Raw genomic sequence first — 26,558 nt, 5'->3', positions numbered from 1 at the left:
CGCTGGCAGCTGTGATGCCCATTCGACGTCAGAATCCTGACCTATCCCAGATAAAGCCACGTATTTGGTTTCAACAGCTACTGTTTTAGATGTAATGCTTTTTTCATTAGATCTGCGTTAATTCTTAGCCAACCTATAAAGTTTTAACAGGAATAGATAAGGTAGATGTAGAAAGGGTGGTGGGTGTTGTCCAGAACCCAGGGTCATAGTCTAAGGATATGGAGTAAACCTTTTACGACTGAGATGAGAAGAAATTTCTTCACCCAGAGGGTGGTAAGTCTCTGCAATTTGCTACCACAGAAAGAAGTTGAGGCCAAAACATTGTTTTCAAGGAGTTAGAGATATTTCTTGGTGAAGGGGATCAAAGGATATGGGGGGAAGGCACGATCAGGATTTTGGGTTGGACGATCATAATGAATGGTGGAGCAGGCTTGAAGGGTGGAATGGCCTACTCCCTATTTTCTGTTTCTAAGGCAAGCTTTAGTCTTTAGAAAGTAAGATATTTTCACCAACAAATCTCTGACAATACTTATGTAACTTGATGAGCAGTCTGCTTTATGTTGACATGCAGAGGAAGGAGGAAAATTAGAAAAAATAGTGCATGTTGACCTACAAAAAAAAGCTTTTCTGTTCTGCATTCTTCCAAATGGAATACTGGTTTCTAATCTGTTTAGTTTTTTCACTTGGAGTTTGGATCAAATCCAAGAAATTAAAAAGAATGACAAGTTCAGTTGTCTAAATTCAGCTTTGCTTGTATCTCCTCCTGCCGATTTAAGCATTATAATCAGTTTAAGGTTTTTCTAGTAGAGGAAATGATTTCCAAAAATTTATGTATATTAATTTGAAATTGGGAAAATCATTTAAATAGTTAATTGAACCCTGTCAGTTTATGTATTTCACGAGTGCCAAAATATCCTTAACTTTTCAACATGGCCATTCTGCACTTATTCATGAATTTGACACTTCGTAGGTATGTGTATGTATAATTGGCTCATCCTTTTACGGTTCTCCCTAAAAGCATAGGAAACTTGGTGAGAAACATCTTATTTAAGAAACTGCAGCTTTTCAGCCTGTTTGCAAAGTTCCTTTTAGAAACTTTGGAATAAGAATCACCTGGTGGGGAAGAATATAAATTGTGTTGATTAAAAATGCACGGTTATGAACACTTACCAAGAGATTTGGTGAGCAGGTTACTGCCGTTCACCACTTAGTCAAAAAAGAGATTGGGAATTTTTAGTGTTCAGCCCTCCAACGCTATTGAAGATGAGCTATATCCAAACCTTTTATGCACTGGGCGATAATTATTTAATTTGTAAGTCTCTTGACATTTTAACAAACAACTATATATTTGGAAACAGCACAAAACAGGAACCTGTGAAACACAGGTACAGTAATAATGTCAAACACATCAGGAATTTTATTGTGAATTTTTGAATGTTGAAGTAGTCACGTTATCAGAGCACTTAGTATGCTACAGTCTTTAATACAAGATACTGTTTATGGCTTCCTTGATATACAGCATGAAATACCATAACATTTTGCACAGTTGTGCAGTATTTTTAAGTGTGTGTGTAATTCAAACTCTTAAAACATTATATTTTAATATAAAATATTATATTGCTATTGAAAATGGAATCTGCATGAAGTTTTTCTATTTGCCTAACAAGTTGAAGATTAAATATGTTGCCCACAGTGAAAATCTACTAATGTATTCTGTGTGTGCAGTACATTAGTGTTATGTTGTTCCCAGATGCGCTGAAGGATATGGAAGCTTTGTTATTTTTTTCATTCTCTGCTGGCTGTAAGATTCTGGGTTGTAAAAATTATAATTGAGTTGCCTGATGGCTCTGGGTTCACAGAATGCCACTAAATTGACAATCCCAATTATGAAACTTGACACTTCTATAAAGGCTAGATGTTTTCTGAATTGTGAGGTAAGGGACAGTATTAGTCACACTGAGCTTTTTTCTGCATCATTGTGTACCATCCTTGGACTGGATTTGCATAATACCAATATCTAAAGTAGAAAACCCACCTTCTTCCAAAGATCCCCTGGACAGCATCTTGGTGAACACAATTTACCAAAAATACATTTTCACTCTAATTGATTTGGAAGATGAACTTATTGTGGAAGGACATAGTTAAGTGTGAGAACTGCACTGAAACATATTCACAGCAGCTCCTCCAGGAACTATGCTGTACTCAATTCACAGGGGAACTCTGCTACCTACATTCAATGATTTTAGTGTTTTTAACCATTTCACTTAAGTAATTTTGTTATAGATTAATTAAAGTAACTGATTCTGTATGCTGAGCAATTTCCAAGCACACCCACTTTCATAATCTTTGTCTTTACTTATTACACTCCCATCTATTTGAAATATTGGTTAAGCAGCAAGTCAGTTGGTAAATTTCCTGGTGCAGCATCAATAGTCTAGGTGTCTTGGGCTTCCCTTTCTTCATTTTCCTTAGACAGGGGAGAATTTGGCTTTTATTTTGGCATGGAATTATGATAGTGCAAGGTACAAAATCACTTCTGACCTCTTTGATTAAAAACAATAAGTCAACAGCAGTGATTAAATAGAACTACATAAACATAATTAATTTTGCAAGAACTATTAGCTGCTTGCGCTCTCCGTTCATCCAATATGTTGTGCCCTTGCGGCAAAGAACAGTACGGCACAGGAACAGGCCCTTCGGCTCACCAAGTCTGTGTCGACACTGATGTCCCTCTAATCTAATACTTTTTTGCCTCTACATGGTCCATATTCCTCTATTCGCTGCCTATATATGTATCTATCCAGATGCCTCTTGAACATTGTTATAGAATCTGCTTCCACCACCACCTCCGGCAGTGCATTCCACACATTCACCACCCTCTGTGTGGAAAAACTTGCCCCTTGCATCTCTTTTTAAACTTTTCCCCCTCTCGCTTTCAACCTATATTCCCGAGTAATTGACCCTTCAACCCTGGGAAAAACACTGACTATCCATTCTAAAATCCACTTTCCGCCAAATCATTTATGTATATATTACAAACAACAGAGGTCCCAGCACTGATCCTTGTGGAACACCGCTTGTCATAGAACTCCAGTTAGAAAAGTATCCTTCCATTGCTACTCTCTGCTTTCTATGCCCAAGCCAGTTTTGTATCCATCTTACCAGCTCACTTTAGATCCCATATGACTTCACCTTCTGTATTAGCCTGGCATGAGGAACCTTATCGAAGGCTTGACACTCTGTATTAATTTTGTACCAGCAAGTCTCGCGCCCATCAGGCAGAGACTGGTTTCCTTTTAATGAGACAGTGACACAGAAAATATCAGTGGAAGCTTTGGAAAGAAGTGGTGAATGGCGCTAAGAAAGCAATGGAGAATTTCACACGGGGGAAATTCATACTAAGGGAAAAGGCATCTTCAGAGGTAAATTAAGGACGTTAAAGGCAGTGAGTGACTACTACATGACTGTGTTAAAGCAGAACTGAAGACTGGGATGAAGACAGCTGCTGTTAGTATGAATCCCTCTTCAGGTTGTCTCAGGAGAGTCATCTCCATGTTTACTGACATTGATTTGCATTCATCATGGCCATACGGTTGCTGCTGTTTAATGGACAAAGGCTCCAGTATTACAATTGTTTTAGAATTATTAATAGCCAGGAAATTAATTCAGAACAAACTCACCAATGTATGAAGCTTGAAATTTATTCAAATTTACTAAAAGCCAGGGAGAGATAAAGTTGGGTGAAATTAATCAAAATCTGGGGACTGTAATTATGAGATAGTCACTGGTAAATAATAAATTCAGGGGAAACCTCTTCAGCAAGTGGTTAGAATGTGAGACCTGGTGCCAGATGGAGTTGTTGAGGTGAAGAGAATAGATACCTTTTGAGGTGAAACAAATAAGAACATGAGGGAGAAAGGTGTGTGGCAATATAACATTGTGATAGTTTTCATTTGGCTGAACTGGTCTATGTAATGATGTGTAGCATTGCACAGCTCACATTAAAACTTAAGTGGTGGGAATTGATTCTCTTTTTTTAAAGACATCTAGGAATTTGCCTGTTTATCTAATATTTAAGTCCATACATCAATTAATTATTTTGTGTTCTTAATAGGTCACGTGAGATTCATTGATTATGAATATGCAGGCTACAACTATCAGGCATTTGACATTGGGAACCATTTCAATGAATTTGCAGGTATGATTCCTAAAAATTCTGCTTGTACTTATGTAATCCCAAACTGGGGTCCCTGAAACAAGACAGGCACATTTCAAAAATGCTGCTCAGTTTCTTCAGAAGGTGTGGGGTGGGGTGTGTGAGAGGGGCATGGGGTGGGGTGTATCTATGTGAGAAAGAGAAGTTTAAAGTTTATTAGTGTTTACAGGTAGGCTTACATTAACACTGCAATGAAGTTACTGTGAAAATCAGCCCAGTTGCTACACTCCGGCACCTGTTCGGGTACACTGAGGGAGAATTTAGCGTGGCCAATGCACCTAACCAGCACATCTTTCAGACTGTGGGAGGAAACAGGAGCAACTGGAGGAAACCCATGCAGACATGGGGAGAACGTGCAAACTCCACACGGACAGTGACCCAAGCCGGGAATCGAACCCAGGGTCCCTGGTGTTGAGGCAGCAGTGCTAACCACTATGCTACTGTGCCGCCCACATGTGCGTGTATGAAAAAGAGACGTATGGAGTATGTGTGTGAGAGGGAGACGTGTACAGCTTGAGAGGGAGAACTGTGTGCATGAGGCGGGCTTGTGTGTGTGAGAGAGGGAGATGCGTGGGTATGAGAGCGAGAGGTGCATGCACAAGGGAGGTATATACGTCCTTTCCAGCATTACACTTCCCATTAAAAGTGAAAATAGGTAAGACTTCATTTTTTTCACAATAGAGTTTCTTATTCATTACCGGATTACTTCAAGTGGTTAATGCTAAGGGGACATGGGAGGGTAGCATGGCCAGGGGTTAACATGAGGGGACCACACAGAATGTATTTGTGACTGTGTGTTTCATCCTCATTCCTATTATTAGCATAGATATAACTAGATAAGACTAGTTTACATTTGATTTCTGTGTTCACACCTATTACACGGCATTGGGGTATCGACATGATAATGTTTGGGATCCCTTGGTGCACTTGGGAGTCACTGGGGGTCCCACAGCTTGAAGTGTTTGGAAAACTCTGATGTAACCTATGGGTCAGTTGTTATGTGTTCATAATGTATATTCTCATCTCCTTTTCTACCTTAGGTGTAAATGAAGTTGATTACAATTTGTATCCAAATAAAGATGTTCAATTACAGTGGTTGAAATTCTATCTTGAAGCTTTAAATGAATATAAAGGACTTAGCACAGAAGTAACTGATAAGGAAGTGGAAGTACTTTATTTTCAAGTTAATCTGTTTGCTCTGGTAAGTTTATTGCTCAAATATTGCAAATAACCATCTTAAATGGTATTATGGATAATGTGATTAAGTTCTGTTCTTTAACATATTGAATGTATGCTTTTTGGAACTTTAGCACCCAATGATCCAATTTCACCCCCAATCACAGCCTTTGGTCCTTCCTGTTTGGGAGTCTTGCCAAGTGCAAATTGGGTGGCAGAATTACCTACATAACCACATTGACTACAGAATTATTTCACTGTAGCTGAGATACCTGAGAGAAACATGTTTGTGAAGTTCTAAAAGGCACGCTATTAATCAATTGGCAGATAAAGTGGAGCCAAGATGGCTGTGGGGGGGGATGTGGAGAGCTGCAGAAGGGGCAATACCATCAAGAGGAAGGAGGTTGGGGAGCAGCCAGAAAAGGGACCGTGCCATTGAGCGGGAGAAGGGGGCCATGCCATCAGGGTGGAGGGAGGAGGTCAGGGTGGGGCTAGGTAGTAGATGCTGGGGAAGGGGCCACACCACCAAGGAGGAGGAAGTCGGGTCAGGCTAAGGCCTATTGTGAGTAGAGGCGCTTTACCTTACTTTGCACTCCAGCAGTCTACAGTCCGGTCTTAAGTGAAGAAGACTCCAACAAAACAGACACACAACAATCCTTGCATGAGTTAAGTGCAAATTATGGGGCTGAGAAATCTAGCATGTCCTGCTCGGCCAATGAATGCAGCTGTTCTGAATACAACAATCATTAGCAGAGTAGCCAGTCAATCAGGATGCTCTGGATTGGTCATTGTGCAAAGTAGTCATCCCGATTGACAGGCTGCTCAACCAATGAGTCCGGATCTGCTCGCTCCCCCCCCCCCTCCCCCCTCCCAAGCACAAACCCTGATGATGTCCCTTCTCCTAGGTTCTGGGTATAGACCAATGTGAGTAATGTGTAATAGACATCTATGAAGAGTAGATATTTTCATTTAGCATTTCTATGTATGTTTTATATGAAGCGAATAGATAAAAAGCAAGAATGTTCATGTCAAATTGAATAGAATTTCTGATGACCTAATCACTTCAGCGCTGCATAAACTCTGAGATTAAATTGTCTTCAATCCACTAATAAATATTGGTCTGATGCTTGTGTGAAATAAACTGGTTTTTTAAATATTTAGTTCCTTTTCCTCGATTAAATATCAGTCTTTATGATGGTAATCTCTTAAAACAGTGCAAAAAAGAAAAGGAATAACAGGACAAAAACTGATGGCAAGCCAAAGGAGCGGTGACCAAAATCTAGTTGAAGGAATGTCATTAAGAACATTTTAAAGGAGAGGAGTTGGAGAGATTGGAGTACTTGGGAAGAAATGTTTGAGCCTCAGTGGCTGGAAGCACATTTACCAAAGAACAGTTTTGGTCCCCTTATCTAAGGCAAGATATAGTGGCATTGGAGACTGTCCAGCGAAGGTTCACTAGGTTGATCCTGGTTATTGAGTGACTTTCTTATGTGGAGATGTTGAGTAGGTTGGGCCTATATTCATTTAGAAGAAGGAGGCGACCTTATTGAGACGTATAGAATTTTCAGGTGGCTTGACAGGGTAGATGCTGAGAGATTGGTTCTCTTTGTGGGAGAGACAAGGACCAAAAGGCATAATCTCATTGAGGGGTCACCTATTTAAGACCAAGATGAGGAGGAATTTCTTCTGAGGGTATTGAATCTGTGGAATTCTTTCCTGCAGAGGGCTGTGGAGGTTAGGTTAAGTATGTTCAAGACTGAGATTTTTTTTAAAGGAATCAAGAGTTATCAGTATAAGGTGGGAAAGTGGAGTTGAGGATTATCACAAGAGATTAGTCATGATCTCATTGAATGGTGGAGCAGATTTGATGGGCCTAATGGCCTATTCCTACATCTTGTATTCAAGCGTAAGGAAGTACACAGAAGGCCAGAGTTAGTCAGACAGAAAGTTGAGGGGTTTGTTGTAAGGCTGGAGGAGAATATAGAGATGGGAAGGGCTGAAACCATAAAGGATTTGAAACACGATCAGAATTTAAATTGAGATGTTTCAGACCGTGAGCCACAAAAAGTCAAGAAGAGCTTGGTGTCATCAGTTTAAAGTAGATCCTGGGTCTCGGAATAATGTGGCTAAGGAGATTCTGGTAGATGTCGAAGAGGGTATTACTAAGAGTAGATTCTTGGAGAACTCCAAAAGTAACTTGGGGATGGGAGGAAATGCCAGTGATAAATCCAAAGATGTGCAGGTGGATTGGCCATGCTAAATTGCCCCTTAATGTCCCAAGCTGTGTAGGTTAGGGGAATTAGTAGAATTAATACGTGGGTGGCCGGGGAGAGCCTGGGTAAGATACTCTGAAGTGTTGGTGCAGACTGGGCCAAATGGCGGCCTCCTGCACTGTAGGAATTCCATGACACACACAACTATAGAAAGTACAGGAAGAGGCCATTCAGCTCATCATGTCCATGCCAGCCCGAGGACACCCAGGTGCCCTTTCTAATCCCACTTTTCTGCACCCAGTCCACAGTCCTGTATCTTACAGCACTCATTGTGGAGTTTAGGGTCTCTGCCTCCACCACCAACTCGAGCAGCGAATTCCAGATACCCAGCGCCCTTTGCATAAAAAGATCTTCCTCATGTAGCCTCTGCACCTACTGCCATTCATCTATGTCCCCTAGTTCTAGAGTTCTCCACCAATGGAAACAATTTTATCATGTCCATTCTATCTCTTCCCCTCGTAATTTTGTACACCTCAATCAAATCACCCCTCCATAACGAGGATCAGCATTTATCATACAAAGAACTAAGAAAATTACAGCACAGGAACAGGCCCTACAGCCCTCCAAACCTGCACCGACCATGCTGCCCGACTGAACTAAAACTCCCTACCCTTCCAGGGACCGTATCCCTCTATTCCCATCCTATTCATGTGTTTGTCAAGACGCCCCTTAAAAGTCACTATTGTATCTGCTTCCACACAATGCATTGGCTAAAGATTGATAGGTCTAATTTGAATGTATGAATGTTGTTTGTACTAGGTACACCTCAACCAGAACATGCATTTATATAGCACCTTTAGGAGAGCACAGTCTGAGGTTACAAAGGGTAGTTAGAATGGGCAATGAATGCTATTCTCATCAGAGATGCTCACATCCCATGATTAAGTTTTTAAAAAATGCCCAATCGATTGACTAGAGTGCCAACATGCACACTTTCTAACTAGTTTAAGATAGAGACTAGGAGTGGCAATTCTATCTAACTTTCCTTCCTTAATTTGAACCAATTATAGAAGTTTCATTACAGACACAGCAATGAACAACTATCTTAGCACAAATTAGGAATTGAATCCTATAGCATTTTGTTAGGAATGTCTTTGAAATATTCAAAGACCTGGGCGGGATTTTCTGGCCGCACTCGTCCCAAAACCAGACAATCCAGCCCGACGTCAATGGACCTTTGCATGGTTCCCCCTCCCCCCCCAACCACTACAATTCTCATGGCAGGCTGGATGAGAAAATTCCCTCACCTGTCTCCACTCTGTTGGGAAGCCAGTTCCACAGACTCAACCTTCAGACATTTCTCCTCGTCTTTATCTTAAATGGATGGCCCTTTATTCTTAACGGTGTCCCCTAGTTCTAGTCTCCCCCCACAAGGGAACATATCCTCACAGCATCCAGTCTGTCAAGCCACCTCAGGATCTTGTATGTTTCAGTAAGATCTCCTCTCCGTCTTCTAAACTCCAATGGATACAGACCTAACCTTTTCTCATAAGATAACCCCATCTTTCTAGGAATTTGTCCAGTAAACCTTCTCCGAACTGTTCCTAATGTGACTATGTCCTTTATTAAATGAGACCAAAACTGTACACACTATTCTAGATGTGGTCTCACTGATGCCCTTTGTACCTGCAGCTAAGCATTCCTAATTTTGTATTCCATTCCCTTTGCAATAAAGAGCATTCTATTTCTCTTTAATGACTTGCTACACTTCATTCCAATGCTGTTGTCCATGCCCCAGGACACCCAGATCCCTCTGTACCTCAAAGTTCTGTAATCTCTCTCCATTTAGATAATTTGCTGCTTTTCTATTCTTCCTGTCAAAATGAGCAAGTTCACAATTTCCCACGTGAGATGCTGCCCGCTACACTTTTGCTCACTCACTTAATGTATCTTTATCTCTTTGCAAACCCCTTGTTCTCTTCACAACTAACTTTCCTACCTATATTTTCTGACACAAAAATAGCAACTATTATTGGGCCTTCCATCCAAATCATTGATATCGATAATAAGTAGTTGAGGTCCCAGCCCCGACTCCTGTGGCACGCCACTCATTACATCATGCCAACCCAAAAATTCCCATTTATGTCGACTCCGTTCCTATTAACTAACTAATCTTCTATCCCTGCTAAAAGGTTACCCCGACACCACGAGCTGTTATTTTGTGTAGCGACCATTGATGTGGCACTTTGTCAAAGGCCTTTTGGAAATCTAAGCACAGCAAGCCCACAAGTTCTCCTTTATCAACCTTGCTAGTTATTTCTTCAAAGAACTCTGATAAATTTATCAAATACCATTTCCCTATCTCAAAAGCATGTTGACTCTGCCTGAGTACATTGAGATTTTCGAAGTGCTGAGTTATAAACTCCCTAATAATCATTTCTAGCTTTTTCCCTGTGACCAATGTTAAACTAGCTGGCCTATAGTTTCCTGCTTTTTGTCTTCCTAGTTTAGGATTACTGAGATTAACACAGTTTAAATGTATAATGCTCGTTTTTAAAAAATAATTCAGCTGATTAAACTATTTTTCTATTCTCTCTCCTGTTTGTTCAGGCTTCACATTTCTTCTGGGGTTTTTGGGCATTGATTCAGTCAAGATATTCAACAATTGACTTTGATTTTTTGGGGTAGGTTTTTAACTTTCTGTAAAATCCATAACCAATATCAGATGGTGATAAGATGGCGAAAAGAACTAATTATTGTGTATATTCTTGTGGAGCAAATTGTTTTGCGTTGTGTAATGGAAACTCGGGTTTATCCAAATTAAGTTGGATAAAATTTGTTTCTTTGTAATTTTTGCATCCCTATGTCCTCAGTAAGTTCCTCCATAATTAAATCATGGTTTTAAACTTCATGGAGTAAATTTTCCGATCCTGTCTGTTGCAAATCAGAAATTTTCCGATTTAATGGACCATTAAAAGGTCTTTTTGACTTCCGAGCTGCTGGGTCTGGAAGATGCCGCCACGTTTGTGATCCTTGACATGGAGTGACTAATTTTGTGCACTTGAGTGTCTCTTTTTGTAAAAGAAAATTGTTTGAGATGTGCTGAACTTTTTTAATGAGCTTCCAGCTCAGTTTCAGAAGCCTTGGTGCATTCCCCATGTGTAGACCTTGGGTTTCCTGATCCGAAATCACCTTTTTAGATTCTTGTCCCCACTCAGATGTGGCACCATTAGAACTCTCTCACATCCCAGTTGTCTATGAAGCAAGCAGACGTGCTTTGCTTCCAGTCGCGCTGGAAAACAGAAATTGTACTACATGTGCTCCAGTTAATTTTAGGTTTCAAATTGCCACTGGTGAATAACAACGCATGCAGAATTGTATTGTTCTACGCAGTTAACTGGTTAATAATCACACATCCCATTGAACTTTAAGCTTTCAGTAGTAGTTTTTTTTTCTCAACACAAGCTGACCTACATTCCAACACCAACTTGACAAAAGTTCTTAGTGACTATCCCTTTGCATTCCTTTTTTTTTTGTTCTTTCACGGGATGTGGGCGTCATCGGTGAGGCCAGCATTTGGTGTCCATCTCTAATTGCACCCATGAAGGTGGCGGTGAGGCGAATCCCTCATCTGTTTATGTATCCTCTTTCTCTTTGATTTACCAAGTGAACAGAGTGAATTCCCTTCAGATTAAAAAACCTACGTCTGTGTTTCAGATGATGTTTTGCCCTGAAATGAATTGAATATGACACACAATAGGTTTAATTTGCAGTTAGAAATGCCACCTTCTGGATTTGACTAGAACCTCTAAATCTATCCTGTGTGCTTTGTGCTAAGATGTTAGCAAAATATTATTATTTATTCAGTAACTTTAATTCAAAATTGTCTCATTTATTGAAATATGATCTAATTAAATATTCTGACTGTCTAAATCCCCCTTACTGTCTGTACATTTGTCCTCTTGCTTTAAATTTACCTGTGTCACAATTGAGAAGGTAACATAAATATGTAAAGTAAAATCTGTAGTAGAACATTATGTATATGTAGGATAGCAATACATTTTTTGAAAAGAGCTGTACAGTAGAACATTTATCATTTACACATTTATTGAATATTACCCAATGAGATTTGTAGTGTTTAATTTATTTAACTTGGCTCAGGCCGATTTTGTTTAATAATTTGAATGTTTGCTATGCCAGATAACCACAAGATGGCATTGTAAATTGCATACAGCCTGTTTTTTGAGCAAAATATATTTAGTAGACATGAAACCTTTTCATCACACAGAAAATTACATTTTATCAAGTGGAATAATCTTTATTGTCTCCTCTTTACTTCAGTGTTTTAAAACAAGCTTATTTACATTGGTAGCTCAAAGGTTAGGCTGCTTCTAATACAAGATGAAAATAGCTTGTGAATAGCTGCCTTGTGGAAGATTGCTTGCTGTGTTCAGTTCCTCCTAGGCAGGGTGGAAGGTAATTCCTGCTGTGCTGAGTTCCTCCTAAGATCAGGAACACATCATGTAGAGCATTGCAAGTGTTTAGCAATATCAGATGCAGCTGAAAAGGTCCCTCCTCCTCCTCCTCCCATCCAATTTTATTTTTCTCAAAAACATTAAAAGAAGCAATTCCAGGTTTAAGAATATTTTCTATTAACAGTACATGTAAAAGTTCTAATTTTCCTCCTTGTTCAGTTGGCTGTAATGAGGTGTAGAATGACACCAGTAACATGGGTTCAATAGCCATACTGGCTGTGATAGTTCCATGCTCTCTTACATCCTCTCTCTCATAGAATCCCTACAGTACGGTAGAGGCCATTTGGCCCATCAAGTTTGCACTAACTTTTGACAGATTATTTTGCCAGGCCCTCCCCTGCTGTAACCCCACACCTGTTTAATCCATCTAACCTACACACCTTGGAACATTTAAGGGGCAATTTAGCATAACCGGTCCACTTGACCTGCACATCTTTGGAGTGTGGGAGGAAACCGGAGCACCCAGAGGAAACCCATGCAGACACAGGGAGAACGTGAATACTCAGCAGACAGTCACCCAAGGCCAGAATTGAACTTGAGTCCCCGGAGCTGTGAGGCAGCAGTGCTAATCACTGTGCCACAGTGCGCTCTCTCTCTCTCTTTCACCCTCGCTGTCTATCGCACTTGCTGTCGATGTCTATGGTCTCTCGTAGGCTATTGCTAATGACAGTTGACAGAACAGACAACACGTGTGTGAGAGTCCCTGCTGGAAAGCAGTGATCAAACTCAGCTCTAGAAGTCCAAGCAACTGAGTCCAGTTGTTGTTTAATCTGGTTGTTAACATCAGCAACCTGAGGTATACATGAATTAATAGGAAAATACAGTGCAGCATCGAGGTGTGATCCTTGAGTCTCTTTTTGAATACTAATTGGACAGCACTTGAAGACAAAAGGTTAAACTTGTTCTCTTATTTTCCCCACTCCAACCAAGTTTAGGAATCACTGTCCCTCAGAATTTTCTTTGCTTTGTGACTGACTTTGTCTATGCTTGGTATATGTAAAATAACATGGAAATAATGAGTATTGCACTTGAACGCCAGTGTTCCATGTTTGTATGCTCTGAAATCTTTTCAGTGCCCCTAATTAGTCTAATTCCAATGTCTAGGCCAAATATAAAAAATATATTTTACCTATTTGAAAGATTCACCAATACCCCTGTGTTGATAGGGACACAGTTCTCGCTCCACCATTGTTCCAGGATGGAAATTAGAACAGAACTGTTTGCTGCTCTCTTGATTGGGGCATTTAATTTGCACTAATCTCAAACATGATTTCTTGGGGTTAGGAGACTCGAGAGGCCTTATGGCTAGTTTGGAGTCATCCTCTCCTCAGAGTTTCAGTCAGAGAACTGTTGCAGGACACGTGACAGTCCCCATAATTAATGTCAAAGAAGAGCAAATGGAGGAGGAAAGGAAACCTATTTGGCTGGAAAATTTATATTGAGAGAAAAAAAATCAATCTCGATGTTTCAATTTTCTCCCATTCTTAACCTTAAATCAAAAAAAAGTGTTGTGTTGCATACTGCAAATTCTATTTAAATATGCAACTTTTTTTTTAAGTAATGGATATGACAGGAAAAAAAACAAGGATGTGACTTGGTGTCAATTTTATACAACACACAGGTTTTAATATAGTTGGAAACCAGTGTAGAGGTGTGAACAATTTTAACTCTGCACTATCTTAATTACTCAGACTAGAAGAGAAAATTCTGTTTAAAGTTTCCTTTGGTATTTCATGTTATAGGAATGAGTTAAGATATCACTGCAAGGAGTGACAAATTTTGTAGAATTATGCATTGAAAAGTGCAGTTGCAGAAGGCAACCAAGTTAGTTGAGCATATTGACATGTATAGGAAGCGTGTGAAATACAGAGGAATGCTGCAGGGGAGCAGTAATTTTATGCATATGCTAATGAGGTGTGACAAGGACAAATTATTTATGTACTTTTTTGAATAATGTCTCTTCTGTTTTCCTATAATAGAACTAGGTTTTTTAATGTAGTGATAGAGATTTGGATTGATTTGCTGGTAATTTGTTTTATATTTCTAGCTCTTACTCCTAGTTCACAAATCAGTCAGTAAACTGGACTGACAAACATTTAAGTTTCTCACATCCAATAATTAATAACTCATTCCCATTTTGCTTTCAAACCTGCATGCACATGTGTGGATACATTTTAAAAAATAAATTTGGGACTTGCCAGAGAAGCCTGTTTTATGATGTATTCTTTATTGATGCTAAGCTATAAAATCACTTTGCAACATGAAATGTATTCAGTTCTTTGTCTGATAATTGGTGTGCAAGTGTTGATTAAAATCTAAGGGGATGGGTAACGAGATAGTGTCAGCTCCCTTTTTAGTTTGACATTGTGACTTTCTGACTTTCTATTTAATGCATTTATATACTTGATTATTATGTTCACACTATTTGCTTCTGTCTGTCTCTATTACATTACCATTGCTCCTGCTAGTAAGAAATCTTTCTCTAGGGAAGTATTACAGTGATGTTCAGCTTGCTGCCTTGAATTACTTTATTGAGAGTCTGAATGTCGGGGAAAAATTGGCTGTTCTGTAGAAATGAATTTGGATGGAGCTGTTAGCGAATGGATTTCAGTGAGTTAAAATTGTGCTGCAAAGTGCTATTTCTGAAATGTCAGTAAATGATTTGGGTAAAAATAGTTTACAGTTTTTGTCTTCTCTTGGTGGCCTCACGTTAACTATTAGCCAACAGTATTGTAATGGTACATTTATGAATAAAGCTTTACATTATACAACCTACATAGGATTGCATAGGATAACTGGTACAGAAGCAAACCATTTGGCCTATCCCATCCAATCTGGTATTCATGCTCCACTTGAGCTGCCTCCCATCATTTTGCATTTAAATCTGTCACTGTAACCACTATTCCCTTCTCCCTCCAATATTGTTTTGCTTTACCTTTCTTTGCATGTTCAGATGCGGTTCTCGAAGTGTAGTATCACCAAAGTTTGGTAAAGGTTTTGCAAAACTTGCCTGTTTCACCATTTTACCCTAGAGCTTGGTTTGTTTTTTTAATGGCCTTGCTAATCTGTGATGCAACTTAGTGATTGATATATTTGTGACCCTTTGTTCCTGTACTGAACCGAGACTTGTGCCTATCCTTACGACCATAGGTACTACCTTACATTTGTGTTGAACTTCATTTGCCAATTATTTGTCCATTCTGCTAGGTTATTAATGTCCTTCTGTAAATTGTTGCAGTCCCTTTCAATATTGACGATCCTCGTACTATTTGATGTCATAAAAACACTAGATATTTAATGTTGTTCCCAATTCCCTTGGTTTGAGTCATTTGCATTTTCTCCCCAGCAATGATGGAACGTTTTTCTCAATGCAGTACTTGATATTGTGTCACACATTAGAATTGGGAATTATCTCTCTTGTGCAACCTATGAAGTCATGTCTTAATTAGTTTGTTACCATACAGACTTCGAAGGCATGCCTTAATTAGTTTGTATTACCATAATTACTTTTTTAAGTTAAATTTGCAAGTACATTTAGATGCAATATATGTTGTTTGGTTTCTTTCTTCAGTTGTATGCTCAGAAACCTATAAACTTAAAATTAATCCTTTGCTATTGGCTAATATAAGTGAAGAGTGTAATTAAGGTGGTGGTGTTTTCTTGCAACTTTCTACCAAATTAGAAGATAAATGAGCCAGCGCAAATGTGCATTATATAGTAGCAAGTACCAGATGAAAGCTTGCACAGCACAAGATAAGTGATCCAGGGGCAGTTGTGTTGAATTGGCAGGTTCACTGCAGCATAGCCCTACGTGGTCTCATCTTTCTCAGTGACATTAGACCAAATCGGAGGATAATTTTGTCCCACTTTCTGATCAGAAAACCAGACAACAATAAAATCACTTGTTATTCTATAATAAATCATTATAGCGCACGAGACTTGATGGGGGAATTCACCAGCCCCATTACTGATGGCAGGCATCCCAATTGCCTGCTGAATCGGGCGTCGAGACTAAAATTGTGATTCCTGCCAGGCATGAGGGTTATTGGCATTCACTTGACCAGCCCCTCCAGCCCTGATTGGGTTCCTGCTCAGGGCACACAACAACCCAATAATTAGGCAATCTCTCAAATTGTAATATGATTAGTGGGTTTAACGGCCTATCCACCTCCCCCCCCCCCCCCCCCCCCCACCAAAACCTCCAGAAGGAATTGCACTGGATGGCTTTTGGTGTACATGGTGTGCTGGACCCCGAGGGTCCACTGGAGCACCACCAACCACTCAAAGATGGATACCCTTCTGCCCACCACTCAAATCATGGATCAACCCACTTACGCCACACAGGCATGATGGTGACCTGACCCCCCTCAAACCTGCTTCCCCCTTAGATGCCCCACTCGGCTTGCTTCCCCCTCAGACCCCTCACTTTGAAGTTTCTGAGGCTTGACTCAGAGTGGTTTAACTTCCTCTTTTGCAGACCATATTCCTTTTGAAGAAACCACAGCTGTCAATCAGGCTTGGAGTTTCTGCAGACATTGTAGTAGGAACTATAGAGGTACTTGAGATGCATTCAAGCATGAAGGGAAACATGCAGGGAGCCTGAGTAGAACTCGATTAAGCATCTTTCAAATCACCGCACCATGAAATTGACAGAGATCAAAGGTTCAGCTTGCTAGGAAGCCTTAGGCTTCAAATCGAAGCTGTGTGAATACATTGGGGCTGAATGCACAGCTATGCAGAATGGAACGGGGGGGGGACATGGCGGATAAAGTTACCTGCCCACTTCCGAATTTTCACAGCTGACAGGCAGGAATGAAGATGTTGATCACAAAGCTACCCAAACTCTCAATGCTAAGGGTGATCTTCGTGACTGATTGGTTAAGGCGATGGACTAGAAATCCATTGGGGATTCCCTGCACAGGTTAAAATCCTGCTGACTACGTAATTCACAATTAAGTTTCATCATGTCAGCTTTTGGGCGGCACAGTGGTTATCATTGCTGCGGCACAGTGCCGGGGACCCGGGTTCGATTCCCGGCTTGGGTCACTGTCTGTGTGGAGTTTGCACATTCTCCCCGTATCTGCATGGGTTTCCTCCGGGTGCTCTGGTTTCCTTCCACAGTCCAAAAGTGTGCGTGTTAGGTGGATTGGCCATGCCAAATTGCCCCTTAGTGTCAGGGGAAGACTAGCTAGGGTAAACGCATGGGTTATGGGGATAGGGTGGGCTTGTGGTTGGTGCAGACTTGATGGGCCGAATGGCCTCCTCCTGCCAGGATTTCTATGATTCAGGTCTGCCAGGGCTAGACTGGGCAGTCCAGCCACAGGACTCCCATCATAGGGGAGAGTGGCAAGGTCAACCCCTTGCTCCAAGCCCATGCAACCTCCATGACTCTTGAGGGACCCTTCCTCTGCAGCCTGCCAGTGGCAAAGGGACAAATAGCCACTATGCCTACCTCCTTGAGCCCTCCCCCACAACCCAAGGGAACAGGCCTGGATGTCAATGCCAGGATGCCACGGTTCCCCTTTATCTCTCTCAAGATTTTGTAGCGTAACATGAAGACCGATTCAAAGTATGTGTTTAATGGTGTTACTGTTTCCTGTTTCCTATTGTGATTTTACCTGTCTTTGCCTCGAATGAGACCACCTTTCTTTATTCGTCTCTTCTAATTTACAAGCCTATGGAAATGTTTACAACCTGCTTTGATGTCTGTTGTTAGTCTACTATGTATTCCTTGGCATGCTAAATTCTGTGTACCCTAACAGGCAGCTCGGGGATTTTCACAGTACCTTCATTGCATTGTTAATGTAAACCTACTTTAAAGTAAAATTTATTTATTAGTCACAACTAGGCTTACATTAACATTCAAGCGCCTGTTTGGGTACACCGAATGAGAATTTAGCATGGCCAATGCACCTAACCATGGACTGTGGGACAAAACCGGAGCACCTGGAGGAAACCCATGCAGATACGGGGAGAATGTGCGGAGTCTGCACAGACAGTAACCCAAGCCGGGAATCGAACATGGGTCCCTGGCACTGTGAGGCTGCAGTTCTAACCACTGCCACCGAGCCGCCCCTTGTGACACTAATAAATAAACTTCAACTTTTTTTTTCCTTGTTAATTTCTTGGTCCCACTAAATTCTAAAATCCCCCCAGTCATCAGGTTTACTACTCTTGGCAATATTATAAGCCTCTTCCTTTGATCTCATACCACCTTTAATTTTAATTTGTTAGTCTTAGTTGGATTGCTTTTTCTTTGTGGTTTTGTGCCTTAATTTCTTTGTTAATTCTTTAAATGTTTATCAAATGCTTCAATGGAAGTTTATATTCAACTGTTCTCCGCATCCTTCTCTGTTCTTAAAATATTCCTTCACATTACTTAAAGCTAACCTACCATTCGGAAATTCACGTCGACTATCTCTGGCTCATATCATTCTAAGCATTCATTTGTTTGATCTTTGACTGTAGTCCTTAGTTGTTTTCTTACTCTTGACGCGAGGCTAAATGATTGATACAGCCTGCATGAGTTTTTTGTGCCATTTTGAACAGAGCTGTACAGCTTAATCCTCTGGCACAGCCTATGTTCCTAACAAATTTCTTCAGTCCCTCTGCTTCTCCCTCATTGGCCACTTTTAGTATTGTGGGCTGGTATATGCCATCTGGTTCCGAAAACATACCAGAACTTCTTGTACATTTAAAATGAAACCTGACGCATCTCATTTTTTTTCCAGGTATGCAGTTGTACGATTCTGCCAATATTTCAAAATGAAGCCTGAAGTCATGAACCTGAAACTCCCTGAATGACAGCAGTTTATTCATCACTGAAAAAATGTGAAGCAGAACGAATGAATTGGAAAATACTATTGAAAAGTCAGAAGCTTTATGATTTCTAGAATTAATACGAGATGAACACAACTAAAAATGTGACTTATGGCACAGTTTCATAATTTGGTATGAAATGTACCATTTAATTACTCCAGAAGATAATTTTAGTGATTTTTAATTCTACATTTCTAGTAGGAACTACTTACAATAGACTAAAAGTTCTAATGGTTTCTCAGTGAATGTTCTTCATCTACATTACCACTGCTAATAATTGTGCTGAGGCAAAATGATGAAACAATTGTTTCACACACTTCCAGAGTTGATGTGGAAGTTTTCACCAATCATGTCTTGGATGAAAACCCTGTTCCCATGCTGCACGTGGATTCTTTTCAGCAATAAGCATTGTGACATGTAAAGTTATGGAGGGGAGGGGGGGGGAGGGGGGCAGAAATAGTGTTGGAATTTCTAAAGCTTGAAAAGTGACCAAGTCTTGTGGAGAGATATCTGCTTGCACAGGACCTGACTTTTGGGCTGATGGTCCAGTATGCACTTATAGTTCCTTCAGTCACTTGAGGATGCTCCTAGCATTCTACTGGCTGCTGAGGCAGTATGTGGGTTTTGTGACCCCTCAAGGTTTGGATAGAGGATACACATCAAGAACAGAGCATTGGCATACACCAGGCAATTACTGGAAACAACAGGCGAAGCAGCATCTGTGAAGAGAGAAATAAAGTCACTGTTTCGGGTTGATCTTTAATCGGAACTAAAATGAAAGCAAATTTAAGTGATGGTTCTGTTTGCACCGTTGTCCTCATTTCCCTTGCTACTCTTTCCAATTCTGTCTCATTCTTAACTTATTATTTTTTTTAACCTACATTTGTCCCTGAATCTCAATTTTAAAACTCTTAGAACCATTTTACTGCAACTTTGGTCTTTTATGCATACCCCATTTTTTTCACCCCACCATTGACACCCAGGTTGTTCAACAATAATTATGAACTTAAAACCCAATTAAATTCCCCAATTGTGGGGGAGAAAACATCTTACTTGCTGGAAATGCAAGAAGGCATTTAATCCAGTAAATTGCAGATTTAGTGCTGGGGGGTGGGTGGCTTCAGCATTCTACGGAGAAGGGTAAAATTACTGACAGCTTCTGGATATCCACATTTGAGCAAAAACAGATAAAATTTTGTATGTTAGCAAACTACCGGAGTCTAATTCCAAAAGTTAGTTTTCCCAGAACTTGTGTTTCTATGGGTTTGGGTGGGTACATAATTACTGTTGTGAATACTAAGAAACGAATTACAAATAAAGAATAAACACTCGGGGAGTAAGCATAGGTTCATAATATCTTTGCAGAACGTTAAACTCGAGTAGATGTGAAATCTAAATGGTTTGCTAAGGTACGTCTGTTTGAAAAGGTACGTCTTGCATCGAAACAAACCAATAGGAATTCTGTTTTGCAGTGGTCTGTCTTCACAAGTCATGTCATTTCTCCTCTGGTTTTGCTTCCAATTTTAACCTATGTATATTGAAATGAACAATGGCAGCATTTGTGAAATTGTACATTTTAATGTAAAGTTTAGTACCTCATTCCACAATGTCAGCTTTGACACTTGAGTAAATCTTGCTTAAAACCTGTTACATCCCTAAATTTTTCCAGTTTTCAAAAGTTAACTTGTATTTTCTGTTTTTATTGCCCTTTTTAACAGTTCAGTTTTAAATTGAACTCGCAATTGAATGCAATCGCCTCTTTAAAAAAGAATCAATGTTGCACCTAGCTAATGTATACATCCAAATATTGGGTTGAAAGGAATGTATCTATCACAATCTACATTTTTGTGTAGGTAACTATCCTCTAGCAAATTCTGTGCATGTGCAGACTTCAATCACTCTCAGTTTCAGGGGAGGAATGACCACGAATGCCAACATCTTTCCTGACATTACTGCTGCAAAATGCAGGCCATTATTAGTTGAAGGTAGCTGGAAATACTAATTTCCTCGATCCATGCAGCAGCTACAGTTCTGATAAAGGGCCATCAGTTGCCTTGAGACCATCATCTGTTAGTGAATGTTTGGATTGGGTTCTTTAATGTAAGCGTTGTATTAATAACATACTTTGGAAAAATACTTACTGGTGCTACGTAGATACAAATCTCATTATTTTGTTTAAAGCAATACTTTGTAAATGACTAAACTTCAGGGGATTGAGATTAAATGGCTAGTACAATATTTTAAAATTTAATCCAAACAATTTATTTCTATTGAAATAGCCTTTTCTTTCATAACGTATATTTTCAGGTGTGAAACAGCGAATGTGAAATAATGGGAACAGTTTGGATTAGCTTGTATCAGCCCTGAAAAAGGGACCTTTTCTTTGACTTATCAGTTTCTGATTTGATAGTTGCATAATGCTTGCACATAAATGATAGGAACAAATTGAATTAAGTATCTCACCTCAATTTGTTGAAGGTTTTTTTTTACATTATTCTTACTGATAATGAACTGTTATGAGCTAAGCTGCAAGATGTTGGGACTCGGCCAAACCCACGCTGAGACCCAACTGATGAACAGGATGTAAAGTTTACCTAATTTTTGGGAAACTAAGTTTTGTTGAAGCAAAACCAAATACAATTTTGTATGCTTGCAAACTAACTGAATCTAATTCCTGTAGTTAGTTTTCCATGAACCTGTGTTTTTCTTTTGGTGGGTGGGTACTTAATTACAGTAGTGATATCTTTTTTAAAAACCGCTACAGATGCAGAATAAACAATTATGAAGTAAACATAGATTCATAATTTCTTTGCAAAATGTTACACTTCGAGTAGATGAAATCTAAGTGGTTTCTCCTGGTTGAAAGTTCGGTCTTGCTTTTAAACAAAGCAATAAAAATGCTATTTGCCAATTCGGTAGTCTTAATTCATAAGTCATGTCATTTTTAAAAAATATACAATTTTAACCTGTTGTGCGAATCTTGTATGAACAATTGTGTTGGTGAAATTGTACAATTTTATGTGAATCTTAGTGTCTCATTGCACAATGGTCAGCCTTGACCACATTTTCCTAAGACTTAAGTAAATCTTGCCTAAAACCTGTTACATCGCTAACTATTTCCAGTTCTGAAAGGTTAACTGAGTTCCTTATATTTCCAGCATTTTCTGTTTGTCTTGCCATTTTTAACAGTTCGGTCTAAATCTGAACTGGCAATTCAGTGCAATAGCCTGTTTTTAAAAAAATTCAGCATCGTACCTAGCCAATATATACATTCAAACCAAAAGAGAGAATGCTGGAAAATCTTAGCAGGTCTGGCAGCATCTGCAAGGAGAGAAAAGAGCTGACGTTTTACGTCCAAATGAGGCTTTATTGAAGGGTCATCTGCACTCGAAACGACAGCTCTTTTCTCTCCTTGCAGATGCTGCCAGACCTGCTGAGATTTTCCAGCATTCTCTCTCTTGGTTTCAGATTCCAGCATCCGTGGTAATTTGCTTTTACATACATTCAAATATTTGGTTTTAAAGAATGTAGTATCTGTCAAAATCTACACTTTTGTGCAGATAACTCTTCTATCAAATTCAGTAGTCCTCATTTTCTTTTAAATGTTAGTTAAGAACTTCTGCAAATGTGTGTATGTATCTATGACCAATTATTTTATTTAATGAGAATCAATCTGTTGGAGACTACATAATACATCAGTGAATGTTAACTTGAGTGATGGTGAGAACATGTTCCGTCACATTAAAATTGGAGGATCTGATTTTTGTGGCCTAAAGTGTTGAAATTAACCATCAAAAATGAAGCTATGTAATTTTTCCTAAGGTGGTCTCAAAATATATTAATACATTTCTGTGAAAGTCATGTAAACATTGCTGCATCGATTTGTCACCCTGCAAGATACTTTGTGCATCAATCTGCTGCAACTATGAAAAATGGAGTGTAGTTACGTTGTGGCAGAGGCAGCTGTCAAAAAGGTGTTTTAAACCCGCATTGCTTTACAAGTGTCACATAACAGAATTTAGAATTTAAAATAAAATCATAACTGCAGCACAATTCAAGGCTATTACTGTAAAGCTATAGAATCATACAGCACAGATGGACCTTCAGTCCATCATGTCTGTGCCGGCTCTTTGGAACTATCGAATTAGTCCCACTTGAGGCGCTTTCCTCAAAGCCCTACAAATGTTTCTGTTTCCGACTCTTTTTTTTTTCAAAGTTACTACATCTATCACCCTGTCAGGTAGTGTATTCCAGATCATAACTTGTACATAAAAAACAATTCTCAATTCCCCTCTGGTTCTTTTGTCAAGTCTTGAGCAGCCATAACCAAGATTTGCATTAAGCATGTACTAATGGAAAGTATGAAGCAGATGCTTATCCAACTTTGATTCTGAGAGTGCATTTGGACATGAGCTTATTTTGACTGAAATGACTTTTTGTTTATGTACACTGGAAATCATTGCTTTTGTAGTAACTACAATGTGAGAAATCAATTCCTAAAAGTGACTCCATTTAATTTATAAAGAAAGTTATGCCTACATGAAAAATGTAAATTTGTAAATAAAATTGTCATCATGCACTTGCTATCAATGGTCCAATTTCTGTTGCTGTTTTCTGACATTAGGTATGTTATAGTAGTGAACATAGGTTCTGAACTCAGGTCCAGTGCTATCATGTAAAATCCCATTCAGTGGGCCAGCTGAGGTGGGGGAACAATGCCATAAACACTGCCTGTAAAACCTAACGTTCACTTTGATCATGCAGGGAATGAAACCAGCTTTGCTTATCGTAGAAATCTTTTTAGAATCATAGAAATTTACACATTGGCACAAGACCATTTGGCTCATTGTGTCCATGCTGGCTGACAAGGTGCCATCCAATCTAATCCCACTCTCCAGCCCTTGGCCCTTAAACGTGTAAAAGTAAAGTTGTCATAATCCAGATGACCATAGGCTGGTGGTGATTTAACCTGAGGATCGCCACACCTCAGGCAAGGGACCAGGTTGAGAAGGCAGAGCCTTCATGAGTAACCTCAGCCAGTAAGGAATTGAACCCATGCTGCTGGCATTACTCTGAATCACTCACCAGCCAGTCAGGCAACTGAGCTAATCAACTCCCCAACATAACTAGCGTAATGCACTTCAGCTACACATCTAAGTACTTTTTAAAGAGTTTCTGCTTCTACCATCCTTGCATGCAGTGAGTTTCAGATTACTATTATCCTCTGGGTGAAATAATTGCACCTCTAGTCTCAATCATCCTACCCCTTACTCCTGATTATAGACCCCTCAAGCATGGCGAATAGGACCTTCGTACCTTCTTAACACCTTTTTAACTTAAATTTGATCTCTCCTCAGCTTCTGTTCCAAAGAATAATCTTTCTTCTTAACAAAAATTCTCATCTTGACAACATTCTCTCAAATCTATGTACTGTCTAGTTCAATATTTTTCCTATAGAGGTAGCCAGAACTGTATACAGTAATCCTAACCAATGCTATACAGTTGCAGCATAACCACCCTGCTCTTCTATGCCTCAGCTAATAAATGTAACTATCCCATATGCCTTATTGACTTTTATCTATCTGTCCAGCCACCTTCAGGGATATATGGACATGCACCCAAAGATCTTTCTGTTCCTCTATTTGTCAGTATCCTACTGTGTATTGTATATTCCTATGCTTTGTTAGCTTTTTCCAAATGCATTTCCTCATATTTGCATTATTTCAACGTCATTAATGCCACCTGGCTAGTCCACTGATATTTTACTAGTCTACAGCTTTCTTCCTATCCACCACACAGCCAATTGTTGTATCATCTGCAAACTTACTAATCATAACCCCTACATTCAAATCTTAATGAAAAATACTGCAAAAAAGCAAGGGACCTCGTACTGAGCTTTGCAAGATCCAACTGGAAACTGCCCATCAGTTACAACCCCTATCAGCAATTCTTTCCTGCCTCTGAGCCAATTACTGATCCCACTTGCCATTTTGCCTTGGATCTCATAGGCTTTTACTTTGACCAGCCTGCCATGTGGGACTTCTTCAAAAACCTTACTAAATCTATATAGACTACATTGAGTGCAGTACTCTCATCAGCCCTTACATCCTCAAAAAATTCAATATTCGGTAGCACGGTGGTTAGCACTGCTGCTTCACAGCTCCAGGGACCTGGGTTCGATTCCCGGCTTGGGTCATTGTCTGTGTGGAGTTTGCACATTCTCCTCGTGTCTGTGTGGGTTTCCTCCGGGTGCTCCGGTTTCCTCCCACAGTCCAAAGATGTGCGGGTTAGGTTGATTGGCCATGCTAAAATTGCCCCTTAGTGTCCTGAGATGTGTAGATTAGAGGGATTAGCGGGTAAAATATGTAGGGATATGGGGGTGGGGCCTGGATGGGATTGTGGTCAGTGCAGACTCGATGGGCCGAATGACCTCTTTCTGTACTGTAGGGTTTCTATGATTTCTATGATAGTCAAATGTTATCTCCCATAACAAATCCATGCTGATCTTTCCATGTCTTAATGAAGATTTATCCTGTTACTCAGAATTATCTAAAATAACTTTCCTACACTGTGATTAGGCTGATTGGCCTGCAATCACTCATCTATCGCTCTCCCTATTTTAAATAATGGTACCATGCTAGAATCCAGTTCTCTACACCAGACCTGAAGAAAAAGAGGATTGGAAAATGATGATTAGAGCCTCTGCTTTTCTCTTGCTTCTCTTAACACCCGAGGAGATATTTCTTTTATGTCTTTATTTTTCTTTTCCCCTCACTCTTTCCCACTATTTTATTCCCCCTTACCTTTTTTCCCCTTTGCTTCCCTTTTCTCCCTTCTCCATTTTACCCCTCTCCCACCAATCTCTCTTCCCCCCCCCCCCCCCCCCCCCTCCGCTCCAATCTTCATCTGTCACTTTTTACCCTCTGATTCCAACTTCTCTGCCATTTGGCCATTCATGCCTTTTATTCTCTCTATGGACTGCCATTAGCAGCCTTTCTCCTTAGGTTTGTAGCTATGATTCCTCTTTCACTCCCTCACCCAACAGTATAGATATCTCCCACTTTCCGTGCCTTTTAGCTTTGACAAAGGGTCACCTTGACTTGACGTCAGCTCTTTTCTCTCCTTACAGATGCTGAGATTTTACAGCATTTTCTCTTTTGGTGAGATATTTCATCTGGGCTTTCTGACTTATCCACTTTCAAAGATGTTAAATTCCTTAATACAGTACTTTCTTTCACTATATTAACATAATCTAATGTTTCCTCCCTAATTGCAATGTCTGCATCGCCTCTATCTTTTGAGAAAACTGATGCAGTTTCATTCCAAATCATGTTGTCCACTTTCACATTCTTATCCTTTTGATGGCTAATTGGCCCGACTCTAATATCTCTTGCTCTTTTTGTGTTCACTTAAAAATAAAGTTTGGGATTTCCTTGCTGATAATTTTTGATGTGCTCTCTTTGCTTCCTCAATTTATTTTTAAAATTTGGCTCTACGCTTTTTATGATCTCGGTTTTCTGCAGTATACACATCCAGCAGTGTGATTGCCCTGTTTTATGATCATCAGTTCAACCCATATGGTTTCGTTTGATGATCAGC

The 26,558-nt window shown here is 39.7% G+C and overlaps 1 protein-coding gene across 2 annotated transcripts in view; it reads left to right on the top strand.

Moving 5' to 3' along the window:
* Positions 1 to 23,543, top strand: part of etnk1 (ethanolamine kinase 1) — a 43,804-nt gene extending 20,261 nt beyond the window's left edge. The window contains exons 5-8 of one of the 2 annotated variants that reach the window (XM_078235303.1): positions 4,115 to 4,198; positions 5,257 to 5,417; positions 10,216 to 10,289; positions 18,872 to 23,543. In XM_078235303.1, the coding sequence (XP_078091429.1) occupies positions 4,115 to 4,198; positions 5,257 to 5,417; positions 10,216 to 10,289; positions 18,872 to 18,944 (392 nt within the window). In that variant the 3' untranslated portion in view covers positions 18,945 to 23,543. The remainder of the gene's footprint in view (positions 1 to 4,114; positions 4,199 to 5,256; positions 5,418 to 10,215; positions 10,290 to 18,871) is intronic. The other variant, XM_078235304.1, reaches the window with a different exon arrangement.
* The last annotated feature ends 3,015 nt before the right edge of the window (positions 23,544 to 26,558 follow it).

This window comes from Mustelus asterias, chromosome 19, assembly GCF_964213995.1.
Source record: "Mustelus asterias chromosome 19, sMusAst1.hap1.1, whole genome shotgun sequence".
NCBI lineage: Eukaryota > Metazoa > Chordata > Chondrichthyes > Carcharhiniformes > Triakidae > Mustelus > Mustelus asterias.
This window is presented reverse-complemented; position numbering and strand designations above follow the sequence as displayed.